Raw genomic sequence first — 24,183 nt, 5'->3', positions numbered from 1 at the left:
TCTCTCCCTGCAATAGGAGAAATGCAATATTAGAAGTATAATGGCAAGCTGTTGTGTAATATACACAGGCTGGGGAGGGCTGTATATCATTGGTCATAGCAACCAATGTCAAGAAGTTGTGATAAATATCTAGATTTCTGTAGGCCCTATTTATATCTAAAAAATTATGCTGAATTTAAAATATAAACAGATTTTAGCTGGTTGTCATAGAAATAGATGTATATTTATAAGAAAATGTAGGCCTATTACTTAATTTTGCAGATATTAAAAACGGCTTGGCAGTAGGCCTACCGCGATATTGGGCACAGCCGTAGTATCATTAACAAAATTTTTAGAAAAATAATAACAGTAACACATTGCACACCATCGGTCACTATATACTTCGATTTTGTAAATTCGAATGGTTATTCTTATAACTAAATCTTATAATAATCTTATAAAATCGAATAATAATTCTTACAATTTAGTATTGTAATAATCTTATAAGAATCGTTAGAAAAATATCATCGCCATTTCCTTTACTTTCACGGCTTTGGACATCAGTTGGAATACCAAAGTACTTATTATCAGCGTCCAAAAAGTCAGTCCGGTAGAATCGGCAAAAAAGAAACGATTACTTTTCAGTACTTCTATGTTAATTACAGAAACCTTCGGCAATTGGACAATGCCATAGACTGGTGAAATGTGCATGTTTTTCTCATGAAATGTGCATGTTTTTCTCGTGAAATGTGCATGTTTTTCTCGTGAAATGTGCATGACTTAATGGTTCTACTCTCTGTCGCATGGCCTTATCGGCGTTTCGTTGGCCGGTCTTAATTTTGGTTAAAAAAGACTTGTCTAGTTTTTATTGCGATTTTAGGCCAAATTAATCTGTTTATTTATGTATAATCCGATCAGATGCGATCAGATGGGTTAATTTTAGGATATTGCGTCATCTTTTCAAAGACTTGGTAACATATTTAAATATGTTTATATGTGTTTTGTATCATTATTATACTTAACCGACTCTCCACATAAATGGTTAATATTTTTGATGGGATTTCAGTACAAGGGTTTGGTAACAGCCGTTGACAGATAATTTTTCGGGAGTTGTGTGTGCATATGCATTTATCATAAAGCTCCTAAACAATCGCTTCGCTCGTGTTTGGTCGTGGGATTAGTAGAAAATTGAATAATAGACTATCTAGTTTATGCTCCATTTTATGTTGAGCACTGTGATTTCAATTCTAGGTATGATAAATTTTAATATATAAATTAGAGCTGCACAACGATTATAAAAATTGATCGCGATTAATAACTGGTCTGAACCAGTTAATATTCGATTAATCTTAGAATTAATCTAGCAAAAACCTGCATATTCAAAAGCAAATAATACAGCTACATATAGATTAATTATATTTTAAACAATTGTTAGCAGTAGTACATGTTATGTACAATGTACATAAGTTAAAATGTAATAATTATTATGAGTATGAAAACTGTCTATGAAAGTCTAGAGCCAAGAGTTGAGACAGCACAGTTTATTCACATTATCTGAATAAAGAGATGCCCTCTTCCTACATACAATATTGCCAGCTTTAGAGAATAGTAGTATTAGTTATTGTCTGCGACAGCTGGTGATGATCTCTGTGCGGTAGGATGAGAATTAGTTAAAATATATCTTAATGATGATGTGCTGTGGTGGTAAGCAAATTCTTTCTGGCATATACTGCACTTCGCTTTTTTTGTTTACGCTTCCAACAACTTACAGAAATGCGCTACTGAGGGTGGAAGACATATTTCTGCTTTCATGTTCCAATAAAGTGTCAATCTTATATTACTAATACAGTCAAACATGGATAACTCGAACTTCACGGGACCGAGCAAAAGTGTTCGAATTATCAGAGCGTTCAAGTTATCAGAGCACTGTCACAAGTCCATGTATTTACTTATTTATTAGTAGATACATGTACATATACAAATTATAATATAAATCAAAAGCACAAATGGCTTGTTTCAAATCAAATGCTTCTAATGTAAAGTTTAAAACGTTTTTATCAAAAAGTATAGAGATTTTTCTATCACTTGAGATTGGTTTGTTGTTTGAGGTGATGTTATTGCCAGGACGCTTTTTAGATTGACATTGGCAAAACTTGATCGTTGTTGAAATGCTCAAAAGAAAAGACATCTCTTTCTTTTGAGCGTTTTACCCACGATCAATTTTGCCGATTTTTCTTGAAGTTTATGCAAATATTACCTTACTTTACCTGGGATTCGTTAAGACCAACACTCCGAGGCAGTTCAATTAGAAGTTTTACGAGGTTTTACGGTACATTGTATATCACTCACGCTTTTTGAATGGATACTTATTGAATGTACACACGTATTCTGTGTTTAGGTCAAACGATGAATAGTTTTTTTTTAGCTAAGACAACGTATACGTTCAATTACAACAATCTTTAAGACGTTTTAAACATTCAACATTCCGACGTTGATTCAACACGGAATCAACGTCGGAAAACTATTCATCGCGGGCTAGCCGGGTCACGCACTCAAGGATTTTCGCCACGCACATATAAAACAAAAACAACATGCTGTTTTTGTTTTGTATGTGCGAGGCGAAAATCCTTGCGCGCGTGACCCGGCTAGCCCGTGCTATTCATCGTATAGCAGTATAAATCAAATTTCACCAAACCTTTAGAAAAGTCGTTGACAAAAATATTTTGCCGATGGTGGTAATAACGACGCTTATGAATTACAAAAAGATGAGGTTTACCTCTATGGCTTTGAATAAAGTGATTTTCTAAAGCGATAACAACCGTTTCGGTAGCTGTTGGGCAAAAAAACAGTTCGAATTAACAGTGTTGAGTTCGAGTTATCTATAGCAATTTATCATTACGTGGGAACGGACCAAAGAAACCGTTCGAATTGACCATGTGTTCGAGCTAGAGGTGGAACGAGACACGAGACGTCTCGAGTATCGACCTGTCTCGTCTCGTATCGGTCTCGTCTCGAGTTAACTATTGCCAAACTCGAGACAGGAAGTAGAACTAAAGCGCCTGCGCACGGTTGTTAAAACATGGCTTCTTGCGATAGCAACAACTCCATATATTGTAATGGATTGCGGGCAACTGCCTTTAAAGTTATACCCGGTCCGTTACTACCTGTTGCTACTGATTATGTTGGCCACTGAGTCTAATCATGTAGTCCGGACAACGGCCCTGTTATTTTTTAGTTCGGTTCTGTGTCGTTAAAACAGATACCGGGTCGTATCTAATTACTCTTCGGATAATCCAATTTAATAAATAAGACTTTTGCGGGTAAAATGTCTGTATTTTATCGTATCGTGTCTAAACACCAACTGCCCTTCATAAAATTCGGGCCTCTTTTACGTATATACTACCAATCGCGGGTAAAACTTGCCCGGACACGGAGAAACGAACGAAAGGCTGTGTCGACCATAGTCCGTGCTCGGTTAACAATGACGTTTTGTTAGCTCAATGTAAGAATATACATGTATACAGTAATTAATATAATTTCATGAGTACAATTTAAATATAATTCACATACTACAGCTAATACACAAAGCAAACTTTAATGAAACGATAAGAATGAAAGTGTTATCGTGTGTTCTTTTAGTTGCGATATTTCTTTGTAGAGTGACGGCTATCGGTTTCATTACACATTACATTAAAAAGTAAGAAGTATTCAATAGATGGTAAAAATATACATGTACAAAGCAATATGTTTATAATAATTATGATCAATCAAGCTCAAAATTCTTAGAATATATAACTTCGGTATTTTAGAGCTGTTTGTGTCACTTTTGTTTACAAAAACTACATGCATATCACTATTAAAATGTTGTATTTAAATCGTTTACACCAGGTGAAAATTCAATTTAAAAAGAGTTTTATTAATTTTATATATACCAAGTAGCTAGTACTTGTGTAGTAAAATCATCACCAAATGCTCATTATTTTACTGTCTCGTGTCTCGAGTCTCGAATTTTTACAAGACAGTGTCTCGAGTCTCGTCTCGAGCTTAAAAAACCTGTCTCGTTCCACCTCTAGTTCGAGCTATCCGTGGGCGAGTTATCCATGTTTGACTGTATTCTGAAGCTGAAATATGATTGTGAATTTTTTGAAAAATGAAAATACATGTATAATTTACTTGAAGAAGTTTTTAAAAAATAAACAAAAATAAACTGTAAGATATTAAATAATACCGAAACCAATTTTGTTGCTGTTACCTAGAAACATGTTCAAACAACTAACAACATGGCCGCTTACAGCTAGATCGGCACGGCGCTTGTGCATTGTATTGTATAAACAAGTTTAATGTTAGCGACTCAATGTGTTTTCATAGTTGAGTGCAAAATAATTGTGGTTTAATTTATTGGTAAGAAAGTGTTGCTTGTCATAATATTTGTTAGTAAATTAAATGGTAGTAACCTGCTACGTTGGTATAATGTATGGTACTAAGCAGTACGAAGGAAAGGAACCACATCAAGATCATCACCTCGGTTGCATTTTAATTGAAGATTAATTGGCCCAACTCAGTTAATCGTTTATTTGTATTAGTTGCGTTAATCGTTTAATTAACGCGATCATTGTGCAGCTCTAATATAAATATATTAACTGAATACCCGGGTGATAAAAGTCGTGGCACAGAAAATTAATTTTTATTAACATTTAATAACAGTTACCATTCTAACTTTCAACCTACATGTCATGAAAAACGTGTTTTGTGCAGTTTAAATAAATTAAGAAAAAAAGTATAGCTCTAAAAGTGCTCAAATGTAAATGTGAAATAATTAGCAAGTAATAGCTAAATTAGGTCTGTTTTGCTATGATTACAATAAAAGATGATTTGGAAATAATACAATTAATATGAACTGAGAAAACAAAATAAAAACTTTTAATATGTTGAAATAAAAATACAACTTTGTGCATAGAAGTGTGTGTCTATAAAAAGGCTACTGTCCGAGCAGAAGCTATCCATCAAAACTTTGAGTACAGTTGACTGAAGATTGCAGAAGCGCAAAACTCCAGAAAAGGGCACCATACTGCATAAAAATAAATACATGGCTATTTTAACGCTCTAGTTATTCATGTTTAGATATTAATATTTAGATATATTTAATCAAATATATTTATATATATACAGAATATGTTAAGCGTATACCACTCTAGCCTTAGAAATATATTCTAGGACTATCTCTCACTTACCTCAATACATGAACATTTCTGTGGTGAAATTTTAGAATCAAGAGGCAAGGTAGTAGCAGTAAAGCTAGAATATCTGTGATTGGACCACATGTGGAGGTCTACAGGTGAGTTTCTCGCTGTGGCATGTGTCACAAGGTGGCTTATTGCTTCACTGGATAGCAGATCGATGTGTCAACTTTCTGATATCTTGTCTTTAGTAGTTGTTGTCTGACATAGTCATGTTGCTGTCCTTGTAGCGCCTACCATCCAGCCAAGACGGGGGTCTCCAAACAGGAATGTGAAAGAGCAGCCATTAAGATACAAAAACTCGTGAGAGGAGTGCAGTGTAGGACTTATATAAACACAGTCAAGGAGAAGGTAAGAGCTGACACAGCTCCTTATGTGTCTCTGAGTCGTAAGGAATATTTGTCCATTATTTTATTGCAGCAAGCTAGTTACACCAAATTTGAGCATTTACGCCAGCTGCCTTAGTTGTGACGAGAAAATAAATTCTTATGTGTAATCGTTTAAGATGCTTTTTATTTCGTGTTACTGTGAGGGTTCGGTGAGTTCCTGTTACTGTGAGGGTTCGGTGAGTTCCTGTTACTGTGAGGGTTCGGTGAGTTCCTGTTACTGTGGGGGTTCGGTGAGTTCCTGTTACTGTGAGGGTTCGGTGAGTTCCTGTTACTGTGCGGGTTCGGTGAGTTCGTGTTACTGTGAGGGTTCGGTGAGTTCCTGTTACTGTGAGGGTTCGGTGAGTTCCTGTTACTGTGAAGGTTCGGTGAGTTCCTGTTACTGTGAGGGTTCGGTGAGTTCCTGTTACTGTGAGGGTTCGGTGAGTTCCTGTTACTGTGAGGGTTCGGTGAGTTCGTGTTACTGTGAGGGTTCGGTGAGTTCGTGTTACTGTGAGGGTTCGGTGAGTTCCTGTTACTGTGAGGGTTCGGTGAGTTCCTGTTACTGTGAGGGTTCGGTGAGTTCCTGTTACTGTGAGGGTTCGGTGAGTTCCTGTTACTGTGAGGGTTCGGTGAGTTCGTGTTACTGTGAGGGTTCAGTGAGTTCCTGTTACTGTGAGGGTTCGGTGAGTTCCTGTTACTGTGAGGGTTCGGTGAGTTCCTGTTACTGTGAGGGTTCGGTGAGTTCCTGTTACTGTGAGGGTTCGGTGAGTTCCTGTTACTGTGGGGGTTCGGTGAGTTCCTGTTACTGTGAGGGTTCGGTGAGTTCCTGTTACTGTGGGGGTTCGGTGAGTTCCTGTTACTGTGAGGGTTCGGTGAGTTCCTGTTACTGTGAGGGTTCGGTGAGTTCCTGTTACTGTGAGGGTTCGGTGAGTTCCTGTTACTGTGAGGGTTCGGTGAGTTCCTGTTACTGTGGGGGTTCGGTGAGTTCGTGTTACTGTGAGGGTTCGGTGAGTTCCTGTTACTGTGAGGGTTCGGTGAGTTCCTGTTACTGTGAGGGTTCGGTGAGTTCCTGTTACTGTGAGGGTTCAGTGAGTTCCTGTTACTGTGGGGGTTCGGTGAGTTCGTGTTACTGTGAGGGTTCGGTGAGTTCCTGTTACTGTGAGGGTTCGGTGAGTTCGTGTTACTGTGAGGGTTCGGTGAGTTCCTGTTACTGTGAGGGTTCAGTGAGTTCCTGTTACTGTGAGGGTTCGGTGAGTTCCTGTTACTGTGAGGGTTCGGTGAGTTCCTGTTACTGTGAGGGTTCGGTGAGTTCCTGTTACTGTGGGGGTTCGGTGAGTTCCTGTTACTGTGAGGGTTCGGTGAGTTCCTGTTACTGTGGGGGTTCGGTGAGTTCCTGTTACTGTGAGGGTTCGGTGAGTTCCTGTTACTGTGAGGGTTCGGTGAGTTCCTGTTACTGTGAGGGTTCGGTGAGTTCCTGTTACTGTGAGGGTTCGGTGAGTTCCTGTTACTGTGGGGGTTCGGTGAGTTCGTGTTACTGTGAGGGTTCGGTGAGTTCCTGTTACTGTGGGGGTTCGGTGAGTTCCTGTTACTGTGAGGGTTCGGTGAGTTCCTGTTACTGTGAGGGTTCGGTGAGTTCCTGTTACTGTGAGGGTTCGGTGAGTTCCTGTTACTGTGAGGGTTCGGTGAGTTCCTGTTACTGTGGGGGTTCGGTGAGTTCGTGTTACTGTGAGGGTTCGGTGAGTTCCTGTTACTGTGAGGGTTCGGTGAGTTCCTGTTACTGTGGGGGTTCGGTGAGTTCCTGTTACTGTGAGGGTTCAGTGAGTTCCTGTTACTGTGGGGGTTCGGTGAGTTCGTGTTACTGTGAGGGTTCGGTGAGTTCCTGTTACTGTGAGGGTTCGGTGAGTTCCTGTTACTGTGAGGGTTCGGTGAGTTCCTGTTACTGTGAGGGTTCAGTGAGTTCCTGTTACTGTGAGGGTTCGGTGAGTTCCTGTTACTGTGAGGGTTCGGTGAGTTCCTGTTACTGTGGGGGTTCGGTGAGTTCCTGTTACTGTGAGGGTTCGGTGAGTTCCTGTTACTGTGGGGGTTCGGTGAGTTCCTGTTACTGTGAGGGTTCGGTGAGTTCCTGTTACTGTGAGGGTTCGGTGAGTTCCTGTTACTGTGAGGGTTCGGTGAGTTCCTGTTACTGTGAGGGTTCGGTGAGTTCCTGTTACTGTGGGGGTTCGGTGAGTTCGTGTTACTGTGAGGGTTCGGTGAGTTCCTGTTACTGTGAGGGTTCGGTGAGTTCCTGTTACTGTGAGGGTTCGGTGAGTTCCTGTTACTGTGAGGGTTCAGTGAGTTCCTGTTACTGTGGGGGTTCGGTGAGTTCGTGTTACTGTGAGGGTTCGGTGAGTTCCTGTTACTGTGAGGGTTCGGTGAGTTCGTGTTACTGTGAGGGTTCGGTGAGTTCCTGTTACTGTGAGGGTTCAGTGAGTTCCTGTTACTGTGAGGGTTCGGTGAGTTCCTGTTACTGTGAGGGTTCGGTGAGTTCCTGTTACTGTGAGGGTTCGGTGAGTTCCTGTTACTGTGGGGGTTCGGTGAGTTCCTGTTACTGTGAGGGTTCGGTGAGTTCCTGTTACTGTGGGGGTTCGGTGAGTTCCTGTTACTGTGAGGGTTCGGTGAGTTCCTGTTACTGTGAGGGTTCGGTGAGTTCCTGTTACTGTGAGGGTTCGGTGAGTTCCTGTTACTGTGAGGGTTCGGTGAGTTCCTGTTACTGTGGGGGTTCGGTGAGTTCGTGTTACTGTGAGGGTTCGGTGAGTTCCTGTTACTGTGGGGGTTCGGTGAGTTCCTGTTACTGTGAGGGTTCGGTGAGTTCCTGTTACTGTGAGGGTTCGGTGAGTTCCTGTTACTGTGAGGGTTCGGTGAGTTCCTGTTACTGTGAGGGTTCGGTGAGTTCCTGTTACTGTGGGGGTTCGGTGAGTTCGTGTTACTGTGAGGGTTCGGTGAGTTCCTGTTACTGTGAGGGTTCGGTGAGTTCCTGTTACTGTGGGGGTTCGGTGAGTTCCTGTTACTGTGAGGGTTCAGTGAGTTCCTGTTACTGTGGGGGTTCGGTGAGTTCGTGTTACTGTGAGGGTTCGGTGAGTTCCTGTTACTGTGAGGGTTCGGTGAGTTCCTGTTACTGTGAGGGTTCGGTGAGTTCCTGTTACTGTGAGGGTTCAGTGAGTTCCTGTTACTGTGAGGGTTCGGTGAGTTCCTGTTACTGTGAGGGTTCAGTGAGTTCCTGTTACTGTGAGGGTTCGGTGAGTTCCTGTTACTGTGAGGGTTCGGTGAGTTCCTGTTACTGTGAGGGTTCGGTGAGTTCCTGTTACTGTGAGGGTTCGGTGAGTTCCTGTTACTGTGAGGGTTCGGTGAGTTCCTGTTACTGTGAGGGTTCGGTGAGTTCCTGTTACTGTGAGGGTTCAGTGAGTTCCTGTTACTGTGGGGGTTCGGTGAGTTCGTGTTACTGTGAGGGTTCGGTGAGTTCCTGTTACTGTGAGGGTTCGGTGAGTTCCTGTTACTGTGAGGGTTCGGTGAGTTCCTGTTACTGTGAGGGTTCGGTGAGTTCCTGTTACTGTGAGGGTTCGGTGAGTTCCTGTTACTGTGAGGGTTCGGTGAGTTCCTGTTACTGTGAGGGTTCGGTGAGTTCCTGTTACTGTGAGGGTTCGGTGAGTTCCTGTTACTGTGGGGGTTCGGTGAGTTCCTGTTACTGTGAGGGTTCGGTGAGTTCCTGTTACTGTGAGGGTTCGGTGAGTTCCTGTTACTGTGAGGGTTCGGTGAGTTCCTGTTACTGTGGGGGTTCGGTGAGTTCCTGTTACTGTGAGGGTTCGGTGAGTTCCTGTTACTGTGGGGGTTCAGTGAGTTCCTGTTACTGTGAGGGTTCGGTGAGTTCGTGTTACTGTGAGGGTTCAGTGAGTTCCTGTTACTGTGGGGGTTCAGTGAGTTCCTGTTACTGTGAGGGTTCGGTGAGTTCCTGTTACTGTGGGGGTTCGGTGAGTTCCTGTTACTGTGGGGGTTCGGTGAGTTCCTGTTACTGTGAGGGTTCGGTGAGTTCGTGTTACTGTGAGGGTTCGGTGAGTTCCTGTTACTGTGAGGGTTCGGTGAGTTCCTGTTACTGTGAGGGTTCGGTGAGTTCGTGTTACTGTGAGGGTTCGGTGAGTTCCTGTTACTGTGAGGGTTCGGTGAGTTCGCTGACTTTCTAAGATGAACTTGAAGAAAGTTTTAGTAGATTTTATCAGAAAGTACAGAAAGTACCGGTATTGTTCAATCATTTGAGATTATATTTGATGTTTGAGGTGATCTGACGGCCAGGATGTTTCCAGCTAAATGTCGAAAAAACTTGATCACGGTTAAAACCCACACAAGAAAAGCGTGTGCCCAAATAATGTAACAGTTCTGCAGCTTCCTGTCTCTCTCATTATTGATATGAGCTATTGCGTTCAAGTTGCAGCGATGTTTCCTCTTGAATCTGAGTGTTCCAAAAAAGGACCTCATTTAGACTATTATATCTCTGGACTGGGTAGGTCTGCAATGTCAAAAATTACATCAAATTCAATCGTGATGTCTCAGCTTTATATTGATATCATTTTCAATTGCATCACTTCAATGTGTAAGTTTACCTTGAGTAGCATAGCCTTCTATTCTTGCGAATTCTCAACCAATAAGACAAACCGTTTGCAATAACATGCTTTTAGATTCCTCCTCCCAAACTTCAGTTTTACGAGGTAGGAACTACGGTTATTTGTTATTCTGGAAATAATTTATTTTATTCAGTGTACGCGTATGCAACTACGCAGATAATCAACTATCTATTTTACCTAAATGTTTAGATCCAGCCTCACATTAGTCTAGAGATGAGTAAACCTAGTGTAGGCTGGTTGCATGTAATGTTTTATGTGTAACATGTAAGGGTCTTCTATGTTGCATGCCATAATTTTGTGGATATGCAGAGCGTTTTATGGTTTGTATGTAGTGGTCTTGTTGGTTGCGTGCACTGTTCGTATGGATCACATACTGTGGTTTTATGGTTCACACGCAGTGCTCATATGGGCTGCATGCAGACGTCTTCTTATGGATTGCATGCAAGCGTTTTATTGGTTCTGTGTTGTGGTTGTATGGGGCACACTTGGTGTTATCATGGCTCATGTGGTACCGCTCAAAATTTTGTGGATTGCGTATAGCGGTTTTCGTGGGTTGAATGCAGCAGTCATGGGGGTTGCCTACTATGTTATTATAGGTCAGATACGGTATTCTTACGGTTTACATGTCGTGTTCTTCTCATTGCATGCAGTTGTCTCGGAGTCACACGCAGTAGTTTTGAAAGTTGCATTATTTTCCTGTGCTATACTTTTTTGCTCTGCTAGCTAGCCAAACCTCTAGCCACGCTTGAGGTCAGGTTTTAATTTTGTACATTCCGCTGCTTTGGACAAGACAGCCTTGTTTGAGAATTAGCTCAGGGTTTATATGTTGTATTTTAGGCTAAGGGGCACGCAGCTAGCTGGCCAGAATGGGTGAATTATTATAAACAGTTTCTGAGGAAGATACTAAAGAGGCGGGGCATAGACAAACCGTCAATCGAGCTCAACCTCGAGCAGATGCTGAAGTTCATGGCACAAAAGAAACGTAAGAGTTATAGTATGACTTCATTGAAGGTCACTACGATGTGTACACAGTTTTAGACAAACTTTAAAACTCCTTTAAGGGTTAGAACAAAGGCAACAATAGACAGGTGCCATTAGAATTGTCTGCTGACTCTTCATTAATTTAAATACACCGTGGAACCAACCAAATTAAAAATAGACAATGGACAATCAATTCAGTAAATCTTTACTACTCTAAGTAGCTGCGTCCATCTGTCTAAAGTCGCGGTTGTACGTTGGGGGAAAAAGATTCATTTTCACAGGGTTATAACTCAAACATTTGTCTTATTAGCCAGACACACTACCATCTGTGCCACTTAACTCCTTTGCTGCACTGTGGAATACTTGTGAAGATATTTATTACACCTGATGATCTCTCAAAGCCCACTAGACTGCCTGGGTACGAGTGATAATAATAACCAATTAAGAAAATCAAACTATTTTTGTAATTGTATAGTTCAAAAAGGCATGAAAATATGTTAAGAGAAAATAAACTATTAATTTGAGCCTCAATGTAATTTATTTACTACTCTGTTGTAACAATGCTGTATGTGAAGGTATAAGATTTCAAACTAGTAGAATAGCGTCACAACGGTACTTTACTAATCAATAGGAATATTTAAACCACTATTGGTCAGATAAATCAGCAAGGACCAACAATAGGCAGCACAATAGGCAGCCAAGCCATATCCAGCAACCCACCACTCTCAGACATAGAGACTGAAATGAGTAGAGGTGGAACGAGACAGGTTTTTTAAGTTCGAGACTCTACTCGAGATACTGTCTTGTAAAAATTCGAGACTCAAGACACTAGACAGTAAAATAATGAGCATTTGGTGATGATTTCCCTACACAAGGACTAGCGTACTTGATATATGAAATTGATAAACCTCTTTTTAAATTGAATTTTCACCTGGTGTAAACGATTTATATACAACATTTTAATAGCGATATGCATGGATTTTTGTAATCGAAAGTGACACAAACAACTCTAAAATAGCAAAGTTATATATTTCTAAGAATTTTGAGCTTGATTGATAATAATTATTTTACACGAACAAAATGTCATTGTTACCCGACCACGGACTATGGTCGACACGGCCTTTAGTTCGTTTCGCCGTGTCCGGGCAAGTTTTACCCGCAATTGGTAGTATATAAAAAGGTCTGAATTTTAACAAGGGCAGTGGGTGTTTGGACGCGATACAATAAAATACAGACATCTTACAGTATTAACAGTATAAACAGTCTTATTTATTAAATCGTATTATCCGGAGGGTAATTGGATACGACCCGTTATCTGTTTTAAGGACACCGAACCGGACTACAATATATTAACAGGGCCGTTGTCCGGACTACATGATTAGACTCGGTGGCCAACATAATCAATAACGACAAGTAGTAACAGACCGGGTAAAACTTTAAAGGCAGTTACCCGCAATACATTACAATATAGGCCTATGGAGTTGTTGTTACCGCGAGAAGCCATGTTTTAACAGCCGTGCGCAGGCGCTTTAGTTCAATTTCTAATGCAGCAGTCATGGGGGTTGCCTACTATGTATGTTATTATAGGTCAGGTTGGTATTCTTACGGTTTACATGTCGTGTTCTTCTCATTGCATGCAGTTGTCTCGGAGTCACACGCAGTGGTTTTGAAAGTTGCATTATTTTCCTGTGCTACACTGTCTCGAGTTTGGCAATAGTTAGGTCGAGACGAGACCGATACGAGACAGGTCGATACTCGAGATGTCTCGTGTCTCGTTCCACCTCTAGAAATGAGAGCATGAAACAAAATTTCTGCAACCACTTGAAGTGGTTGCAGAAGTCGGAAACCTCACTGCAGTTTTGAAACAGAAGCTAACATAGTCATATTAATCAGGTCAATGCTGCTTTTGTTGTTGTTAATTAGAAATTAAAAATAATCTGCAATTTGACAGGATTGAAGCGTAACTGATAGCTTTTTGACAAATTTATATCTAGTTGCTTCTTGCATAGGGATACTTAGACAGCCTTGGAGTTAAAAGGGGCAAATGTTAAAGTCTGTGTTCCACTTTAATGTTGTATGTTGTACAAGTCAATTTTGTGTATAACACCACATCCGAATCGTCTTCAACTCGTCTTCCGCACAAAAGTTACCTGTTACAGTTATATTTCTATTATTAGGCTATGAAGGGGTGTTTGAGCGGAGAGCATTTGGGGGAGAGCTTGAGGAAGAAGAGTTGGTGCAGTTCCTTAGGGAATGCGATTTAATGCCAGCCAATCATGAGATAGAACACGCCATGGACCTTGTCTTCAGAGGTAACCTTACAATCTATCTCATCAACATATCTTAATATAGTCAGCCAATTTACTGTTGTTTTTATAATCTTTCCTTGCATTCCATATCGTGTTGCTTTTCACATGAAGTGGCTAAGCTTGTCTATTGGAATTATAAATACTATCATTATAGGTACAAGTATAGAAAGTTTTTGTTAGATACATTCAGAAACTTTCCATGACCAAATTTCGATTAACTTTCCTAACGATTGAATTTTCTAAAATCAATATTTTTCCTAAAGATTGATTTTTCAAAAGATTGATAAAATCACATTTTAGAAAGATGTGATTTATTTCACATTTTGCCAAAATTTGAAATATACCAATGTAAAGTACACTATTATTGTACTTGTACTGAAATGTACTTATTATAGTACATTTCACAAGTACATTATTATTTTACTTTTAAAATGTACTAATGTACATTTCACAAAATGTACACTAGTACATTTTGTGAAATGTACTAGTGTACATTTCACAAGTACATCTGAAGTACATTTACATCACTAGTACATTTCACATTGTACTTGTGAAATGTACTAGTGTACATTTCACAAGTACAATAGTATTGTACTTTTTTGTAATATCTAAAATTCTAAGATAGGGTTATTTATGACATAGGGTTATTTATGACAGCGGCATCCGTATTTCATGGATCTTCATACTTGGTTGAGAGACATTTTGAGATTTGCTATTTAGTAAAACGTTTATTTTGTTGTTATAACTTTTTTCCATTGTAGCAGAAATAATTATACATTTTGGTCCACACCAAAAAGGAATGGTTAGAGGTGGATAGCTATCAAATTTGAATAAGATTAACATCCAAGTAAATATTCTAGGGTCTCCACGAGGAAACCGGACAACCCTTAAGAAAAGAGAAGTACTTGATGTTGTATTTGAAATCTACAAACCGGAAGGAACCGGAATAATAAATGACAGGAAGTCGACCTGGCTGCACCCTATAGTTGACGGAGAGGATGCTATGAAACTTATTGGTACGTCTCCTTTTTATCACTCACTAGATTTTGTGTTGCCACAACTCCTGCATTACCTTCGAGTTTTGATTCCATTTCTGGTAATATGTGAGTGCCTTGTCAGGCCTCCCATGTTTCCAATATAGGATGGATGTTGGTGACAGATATTGACTAAAAGTACAAGTCGCCTAAACGTGCATCTGTCTATTATTTTTTAATTCTTACGAGTGTAGACACGTTTATAACCCCCAAACTAGGGATGGCCAAATGATTTTGGCAATGATCCACTACAACCAAATCTGACAAATTAAAGATCTACAACGAGCTGAAGATGTGCTTTTTTTATCAAACAAAATCATGCAATTATTTGTGTATATTTTAAAACAAGGCGTCAAATACAACTTTAAAAAACTTATTTATAGACATAATTTTCCTATAAATCAGTAAATGAATATGCTGTAATAAATTTGTCTATAATCGGTGAGGAGAATGGTGAACAGTGATTTCACAATACTATCAAAATATGGTTTTTTGTTACATACAGCAACTCTTACAAGTTTATGAAGATGAGTATTTGTAAATCGTGTTCTATGGTTGTTTTTCACAAAATTCATGTTTGAAAACAATGATTCACTTAGGTAAGTTGAGGCAAAGCTATTGAGTAGTTTTTTAGCTAGACTAGTAGTTGTTAGGTACTTTTCTAAGCTTACAGGTGCTGACCAGTATAATGGCCAGAAGAGTTTACAAAGTTTTAAAACCAAATTTTGAAATGAGTACATTGAAAAATCTTTTTGACAGTCAACTTGAAAGATCCACAAAAATGCTAGAAAGATAAGGATTCGAATCTAGATCGGCCAGTTGGCCACAGCTGTCTTAGACTGTCATGTCACTGCGTTTCCATGGTTCAACAATGATGTCTCTGAAACATATTTGAACTCGGGGAAAAGCACAATTTCTATAAAGAGCCACTAAGCGCATGCCATTGGCAAACTTTCTAAGACTTCAACAACTACTTGTGATAGTTGTTTTTCTTCAAATAACTTTGTTGTAGTTGCTAGGGTAGCCTTCATTCTGCCATAATAAAATTAGTATTATGTCATTTTTATTTAAAGCTGAAGTTTTACAATTTTAATTTTGTATTTAATTTTTTTGCATTTTGAATTTAAAATGACTGATCTAGGCAAACTTTGGCATTTATTGTAAAAAAAGAGATGGTAAAGCTAAAGTGATAGCATTAAACACCTGTAATAACTTATTAGATTTAGGTGGATGCCCTTCCTAACACCACTAATGGTCCTTGTGCGACTCGAACCACTAACCTACTTATCATAAGCCGGCGTCCTATCCACTGAACCACAGCAAATTCATTTAGGAATTACTTCTGTTAAATGCCAATATGCTGGCTTAAATATAGTTCCATGATTCATTATGCACAGGAACTGATGCTATTGAGCCTACACCCCTACGCCCTTGCCTACAATTGGTCGCCAACTCTATGAGGGAACGTAAGGAGAGGGAAGAGGAAGAAGAGAGGCTAAGATTATTAGCAGCGACCAATAAGAAGTCATCTGTTACAAGTTCACCCCGTTCTGACAGCAACACTGATGATAACAAAGTGAGTAAAGATGCTGACGGGATCACCACGACCAGGAGTGAGCCGACTAAGATTTTTTCTGATGAGCCGATGACGAGCTCTATTTCAAAATGACATGCCGGTTTACCAACTCAACTGGGTCAACATGGTTATCATGGTGTTATTCTCGGGTCTTTATAACATCACATGCGCTTTGTCATCGTAATAGTTGGACAGCAAAATTGATACGATGACATTCATAATATTTATATGTATTTATTATTTATTTGAAAAAATATATCTGAAGTTTCATGCTGCTTATTAGCCTCGAATTAAAATAACTTAATAACTAAAATAACAAAACTGAAACATTTTTATTTTGTTTAGACATGTACATATTTTCTATGAGTTATTTTGCGGTGCATGCCAGTTATCTGTTTTCATATTTTTATTTATTCTCATATATTTACAAGATATTTTAAATAAATTTGCAGATAAAAGATTTCTTTGATGACTTGACTTTTATTTGACCTATGACCCATGAGTAATGAAAATGCTGTGTGAACAGTCTAGTTTATTGATCTACTTTTGGCTTAGAAGATAATAAATTAGGGAATTTCAATTTCTATTAATTGTGTAAAATATGTTTGTGAAACAAACCTTGTGAGCTGAAGTATAGTTTTTTAACAGAGAAGTACCTTAGTGCTGTTACAAATCGTTTAGAGCTGCTTTAATATTTTCTAAGAAATGCAGTGAAAGTTGCAATAGTGTATGGAGAAGTGTGGAGGTATAGCCATCATCGTTGAGCAATTTTGTGTTAATACTCAACTTTGGCCTGACTATATGTAATGTCACTTTTACATCTGTGTTTGTGCCCAACTCCAAAACTGTTACGTTCACTTATCTACAAAGGTATACAATGTATTACATTGTATACCATTGTATACTACAATGGTATACAATGTATTACATTGTATACCATTGTATACTACAATGCTCATACAGTAATAGCTTACAATATATTGCATACAAGGTGATAATTTATTGATGTTTGATGTGATGGTATGCAGGAGTTGTGTAATGATGAGTTATGGTACGCCATCATTCAGAAATAAAACTGTGTCAGTCGATATTGATAAAGCCAACCCTATGAGGGACAAGCCTCTCTGATCGTGATTATTAACTTGCTCTCGTGTCTGCAGTAAGTGCGGTATGAGAACATTATAGTGATTTTCAACTTCCTGAAAGACATGTACCTTTTGGCCGAATAACTCATCTCAAAGACAACACATTGCAAGTTTGTTAGATCTACCTCTACCCTTGTATGTTTCTCCACAACAGAGTGCCATTATCTCAAAAACTAGGATATTAATGACATGTTTAAAATAAAAACACTCATGATATTGTGCTGGAGCCAGCTGGCTCATAGCACGGCCAGCCAAACAACTCAACTGGAAGTCAAACAATCACGACGGACAAAAGCCGAGTCGGCACAATAGACGGTTTGGCAGAAAGCTGAGTCAAGACAATATCCGATTTGACCTGGCTAAGCTACCAGAGAATTAAGAAACTGGCGCAGCATGCAATACTGGAGGGCGGAGCTTCTTTCGTCTTGCGTTCATTCATATATAAGGAGTCGCGCAAACAATATGCAGAGCTCCTTTGCGCTTTTTCTTTAGATGTCCCTCATTGTATATATGTTATATGCAAATTTGTACATTCATGTACACATCTTAAACACCCTGTGCAGTTATCTTGAAATTGGTATGCTGCACCGTGAAGGAGTCTCCCAGGGTTCCTTTTCGGTATATCAAAGCCCTCTTGCTACGCGAGAGCAATGTTCAACCATTTGTGTTGTCTTAATTTTCATGTGCAAAGAAAGCAAACGCGATGCTCATAATAGCGTACTTGGCACCTAGCCAACTACTTCATAAACCAAGTTAGGTGAATCATTGTTGGTGATAAAATTGAAACTGTGAGAATCACGAAAGATTTCTAGATTATCTTGTCTAGATAAGATTACAAAGGGAGTCAACAAGCATTATCAGAATGACCTGCTACAAACACACTTTGTACCTTGTCCTAAGCTCAAGCAACAGCTGACGTGTAGCTTCTTCACTCTAACATAAGTAGTCAGCCACTAGGCAATGCAAGCCGCGGATCATGTAGTAAGTCAACACATGCACTAGGAGGATATGGTCACATATTAGCTGATTTCAGGTAATTTCATTCATATGTTAATATGAATTACGGTAAAATATACTCAGCTAGATTGGTAAGCTGTTCAGAGCATATTTAACTGAAAAAATAGTTGTAATATATATGTTATAATTTAGACTATTTTGTTGTAAGCTGATATGATGAACATCTTTTTCAGTAACATTTGTGGCAGCACTCGCATTCTCCATAATCTCTTTAAATAATAGTTTATTTGCACCTTGGCAGACTAATGTGGTGTGAGAGATTGTCGGGTGTTCAAGTGAAGCACAGAGAATAACTATATGCACAATAATTTAAACATGAAAGTGTAATTAAGTCAAGTGGTAGTGTGCCAGCCATTGATCCCGAATACTGTGGGTTTGAATCACTTAAGTGGCTGTCTTTTCTCCCGGTCTTCAACTGTGGCTATGGACAAACAGACACTGTTCTTATAGTAAATACTTGTACCCTGACAGTTCCGTGAGAGATTGTCAGATGTGCTGATAAAGCATAAATAACAACTAAATGCACAACTATTCCTTCACACACATGGTAGTGGTCAATTAGTGCAGACCTTACAGTTTGGCCTCCGTGCCAAAAGCTATAAATTTTAATCCTGTTGACGGGAATATTCTTTCCCAATACCATAAGTTGGGCTTCAGACAGTCGGGCATCACAACTACTATCACATAAAAATATTCTAGTAAAGATTACATAGCAGTATGTTTAATGCAGTTAGAAACAGTATAATGTTTACACCTATTGAAAAACCCTACTAGCGAAGAATGTTGATAAAATATAAAAGATTTGATAATCTGCACTTGTGAGGTCATGAATAACTTCATGCGATCACCAGATACAACACTCATTAAATTAAATAGGAACCTCAACTAGGTAGTATCTTCTCCTTTTGACTTGTCCAATTTTGTAAATTTGATTATTCTAATTTGTGTTTTGGCTGTGCTGAAAATGAGACAGAAGTCTCTGGTAAATCTAATGTATATTAAATTACAATATTCTTACTTAATATTTTTAAATAACCGACCACTAAACACTCTATTTAGATATAAAAATAAATATGTTGAAGGTAGTTTTTACATTGTAGGTAATTACATTGTAGGAGTACAATGTATTCCCATTATATTACATTAATTGACATTGTCAAGAATGTCTTAAAATTAAAAAAAACTTGTTGGAAGTAAAGCTTTGACATACAGGTAAAGGTAGATAATTTAAAATAGAACTGGAGCAATTTTTTTCTCTCAATTATTGCGTGGTTAAGTACTAATTGTCTGAATGACTCGTTAAAGTTATAAAAGCTATGAAAAAAGTCTCAACGTTAAAGCGCATAAAAGTTTGTTCAAAGAGCTACATATCTGCTTCAGTCAACCAAACTTGCTTTCAAAGAGCTACATATCTGCTTCAGTCAACCAAACTTGCTTTCAAAAGAATTTCTGAGAGACATACATAAACTGTATATCATAAGTTTAATAGTTTTCCATTATCATTCTATATTTTGTCACTTACATTCATTTAAGAATAAGTCTTTCATAAGAGTACAAAGATGGCAGAACAACAAGAACAAAAGTACATTGTGAAACTAGTCTTAGTGTTTTATTTTGTCAGATTTTTGTGGTGTGAAGTAGTTTATTGACATCATGCGATGTTGGCTACCATTATAAGCCTCAGTGTCATCCGTACATTGCTGAGTCAGCTACTTTGAATCTGCAGTTGATGCAAGGAAAAGAATATCGCTTAAATTGGCTAAACCAGGCGCTTGTTTTAAACACCGGCTCAAATCCATTTCACTACAGAAGTCTGTTTGTGTTTGCAGGCTGGAAAACAGCATTTTAAAAATATGACAGCATCATTACCTTGCAAATTGTAGCAACCAAATGTTTTATTAGTAAAAGGATATACCTGTTACAATAAAGATTATTGATGACATAATCACTTGGACATCTCCACAGCGTATTGCATATATGTTAGCACTTCTTAGAGTGACGAAGTTTTGGTTGAACAAAAACTAGATTGTTATAAAACGCAAACTTCAGAATGATTAACTCTAACCAGCTGTTTATTGTGACAAATCTTCACAGTGCATTGGGTTGCACACAGATTAAGCACTGTAGCAAGTACTGCTACATTTTATACTGGTCCTCAACAAATGAGTATGCTGTCTGAATGTGCCGAATTTTCTGTTAAAAATGTTGACAACAAACCCTGTCATTGGTAGGAAATAAACTCAGTTCTTTAAGATATATTCTTAATACATCTACATGTACATGTAGGTATTTTCACAGGTTTTTGTATACATTTTCAGCCAGACAGATTCCCTTTTAATTTTTTCATTGTAATTGGATTCATGTATTTCTGAATATCTGCCCAGATTCACTATTAGATAGGCTATTTATTTACTAAAGACTTGACTGTAATGTACAAATCGAACCACTTACGTGGTATCACCTATGTCTTTATTTATAACAGTAGACTTTCTTCCACTTCCAGGTATGTCTACCTATTTTACTAGCGCCGTTGGAATCAAAATATTGAATAGTTTAATTTCTTTATATAACACTGATATGTTTCAGTTCTCAAGTACCTGACATTCACGGCGTGATGGTTTTATATTGCATTTACCCTAAAAGCTTCAACAACTGTATTGTTAATTCTTTCAATCGCTTGTCAACAAACACAAGATGCATACCTGAACTTGGTAGTATCAAGTCTTGTAGAAATGTTTGATTTGGCGTTTATGACACAAAATTGCAATACCTTTCTTTCTAACAATTTTGCAATATTCTTTTTTATAAAGATGATTATAGATTGTTCAATAAAATTATATACATGTATATCATACTGAGTAACTATGTATTTTAATGTTCCGACTGTTTAAGACAAACGCATTTGCTTTTTTTTAACTATACCATTTGTGGTTCTTAGCCAACCTTACCACCACTTCTACACATAAAAAAGCGCAGCAAGTTTCCACTGATCAGCGGTAAATAAACAGAGGTCATCATGTGCGCTCGGAGAATGGTGAGTAAATCATCGGAAGAAAAAGTATTACTGATTTTGGGAGGGGCTCAGCAAGTGCGTTACCCCACTTCATTCGAAAATATTGAGAAGTTTGATGTTTGGGCGATAAGTTCCGAGCTTGTTGAAGAACTGATGGAAATTCTTTCTGAGTTTGCTGAACAGGTGAGCAGATGTTTGGTCAACACTATTGATACTTTATATTGAGTACGATTAAATACCTTTACATGTGGTCTCTTTAAAGTTTGGTCCTTGAGCAGGATTGTGTATAGACTGAGCTCTCAATTATTGAGTATAAGATGCTAGCATTAAGCCTAGCAGTGCTTCATATTTTTTTCATTTTCAACACAAATTGTTTCACAACGAATATCCATAGATTCGCTTTTTGCTGGCAATCACCCTTAATGCATGCAAAAATTGATTTTTGAGTTTTTAATTAGATGGATCATGCAACATTTATAAAAGTTCTATGATTGCCAATTGAAACTGCCATAACTTAAAATTAGCCTACTTTTGCTGTAGTTGGTCTTCACTTATAACTTTTCCAATATGTGATAAGTTGGTAACCTTATAGAACACGGTTCTTATTATAGTAAAGATTATTCTATAACTTAAGAATACGGTCGATATTTATACACATTCACCCATGCACGCAGGCGCGGGCACGCACAAGCGTATATAGACCATATTTTCAAGTTGAAGACCAAAGGCATAATTAGAGGAATAATTTTGATGGATTGTGTGCCACAAAGTCTGACAGGTTGTCCTTCAGAAAATTTGACAAAAAATTTACACGATCATTAATTTTGTTTTACAGTCTTGGTTGTTTGATTTTACAAAGATATGCACTTTTTAGATGGAACAAGAGGGAGAAGAGGCAAAATGTTTAACAATGCTTATAAAGTGTGTCGAGCTAGCCAGGAGACTAGATGTCACAGCTCAAGGTCAAAAAATGGTTGCATTTGCAAGGCTAAGGAATACATTAGAATATTGTTTTAAAGGTTCGAGCCGACCTAAATGGAAAATACCAGCAGAAACAATGTTGCAATTAAGCCGAGCTAAACACACACTTTACTACACACTAACGTTCTAGTAAATAACCTTGACTATATATTTTTATACTCTATGTATTATATTATAATTGTCAGTCCAAAAGAAAACCAACAGCTTTGGTTGTTGGTTAAGTAAAACAGTAAAGGTGTTTAAATATAAATGAGAAATAATTAGCAGATAGTGGCTAAATAAAGACTGTTTTGCTATGATTACAAGGAAAAATTATTTAGTATACAATTTTAATTCATTTCAGTGTTGGCATCGGAAAGTAGAAATATTGTATAAAGTGGTATAGAAATCCATAGTTTTTATCTAATGCAAACACTTCTCGGTGACAATAAAAATTCATATACATGCTGTACATGTTAAAAATTAGTAACAAAACAATATGTTAACCTTAGTAACTATAGTTATTTATAGTAACCTTAATGTATTTAGTGGTTATGATCTGCAGCAAAATGTAACGTTACAATGTGCTACGTGCAGTACGTACCGTAGGGAGTTCTTACCTTTGAGACAAGCATATAACATAAACGTTGAATTTCAGTTAAATGAATTTAGCTCACTTAACATATACTTACGGCTAAGTTTTAGTATGTATTTGACTAAAGTAAACTTCAACTTTTTCATATGCTAACAATTTATAGTTTATCTATTTTCGAATTACTTTTTACTATAACTTATAATGAATAACGCTGAAATGAGATACTTGAAGATAAGTTTTAGTATGTATTTTACTAAACTATGCTTCAAGTTTGTCATGGGCTAAAATTTTATCACTTCTATGTTTATGTATTCGTTTTTCCTACAACTTATAGCAAATAACCCTGAACTGAAACAGCAAGCACCATATATATCATTCAGGCGTTGCAGATGTTTCGGCGAATAGAATATTGGCCTTTTCGTCCTAATCAGTACACCGACTGCCAAAATTTAATTTCAAGAGAAACTTTTGTTGAGATCATACTATGGAGAACAAATTCGTCCTAGTATGGCGAGGATGAAAAACAGCTTGTTTCTTAGACTGAGGCAAAAAAATCTTATAACAGGCTCATCGCAATCTGTAGGAGCACTGTGTTAATTAATAATTTGTCGTGTGCAATGGCAAAAAGGGCATACAGTATAAGGTGAGAGCAACGGGAATTGTAAAAATGGCTTAGCCTATTAGGTGTGCGTGTCTACAAACTTGTGGTTGCAATCTTTGTGAGTTCAAATCCATTTTTCATTCCTAGATTTTAATTGCTATACCTGGACAGCCGAATGATGACAGACAACCTTTGAGATTTATATATATGGAAGCTCTACATACACTGTCCACTATAATTGTTCATACATTCAAAAATTTAGGGTGTAGTCTAACAGAAACCATATGCGATCAAATTATCAAAATAAACCAAGGTATCTACCGTAAACCTCATGCTTTACTAGAAAGTTAAATTGCATACTAAATATATCTTAATAGGTTGAACATGATTCAGACATTGGCTAGAATTAATCCTACTAATTTCTGTGAGAGGAAAAAGCTGTGCAGTACAATTATTGTTATTAGGCTATTTAGTCAACAGGAGTAGGTTAATCGGCTCATTGCTAAACATTCATTATACATTAAAAATATTGCCAATGTGTTTGCTAGAAACTACTCAACTAATAGATGGTTTGATCAAGTTTAGAGCGCTCTGTAGAATAGCAGTATCAGAAATATAATTGTGAAAATATACTTGACTATATTTTTGTTAAACCGCTACTATTGTTTCTCTATATCTACGATATTAATCATTATAAATGTAAGACATCTTTAATT

General features: G+C 37.8%; 2 protein-coding genes across 2 annotated transcripts in view; both read left to right on the top strand.

Annotated features, from left to right (window-relative positions):
• Positions 1 to 16,280, top strand: part of LOC137406999 (uncharacterized) — a 63,951-nt gene extending 47,671 nt beyond the window's left edge. Inside the window, exons 22-27 of the mRNA XM_068093599.1 lie at positions 5,246 to 5,314; positions 5,447 to 5,567; positions 11,074 to 11,218; positions 13,395 to 13,529; positions 14,387 to 14,542; positions 15,958 to 16,280. Coding sequence (XP_067949700.1) covers positions 5,246 to 5,314; positions 5,447 to 5,567; positions 11,074 to 11,218; positions 13,395 to 13,529; positions 14,387 to 14,542; positions 15,958 to 16,229 — 898 coding nt within the window. The 3' untranslated portion in view covers positions 16,230 to 16,280. The remainder of the gene's footprint in view (positions 1 to 5,245; positions 5,315 to 5,446; positions 5,568 to 11,073; positions 11,219 to 13,394; positions 13,530 to 14,386; positions 14,543 to 15,957) is intronic.
• Positions 16,281 to 21,329: 5,049 nt separating this feature from the next.
• On the top strand, positions 21,330 to 22,422 carry LOC137406997 (uncharacterized). Its single transcript, XM_068093598.1, has 2 exons — positions 21,330 to 21,494; positions 22,186 to 22,422. The coding sequence occupies exons 1-2, from the start codon at positions 21,330 to 21,332 to the stop codon at positions 22,420 to 22,422; spliced, it is 402 nt and encodes a 133-aa protein (XP_067949699.1).
• The last annotated feature ends 1,761 nt before the right edge of the window (positions 22,423 to 24,183 follow it).

Source organism: Watersipora subatra, chromosome 10, assembly GCF_963576615.1.
Source record: "Watersipora subatra chromosome 10, tzWatSuba1.1, whole genome shotgun sequence".
Classification (NCBI taxonomy): Eukaryota; Metazoa; Bryozoa; class Gymnolaemata; order Cheilostomatida; family Watersiporidae; genus Watersipora; species Watersipora subatra.
Note: the sequence above shows the minus strand (reverse complement) of the source record. Positions and strands in the feature narration are given on the sequence as shown.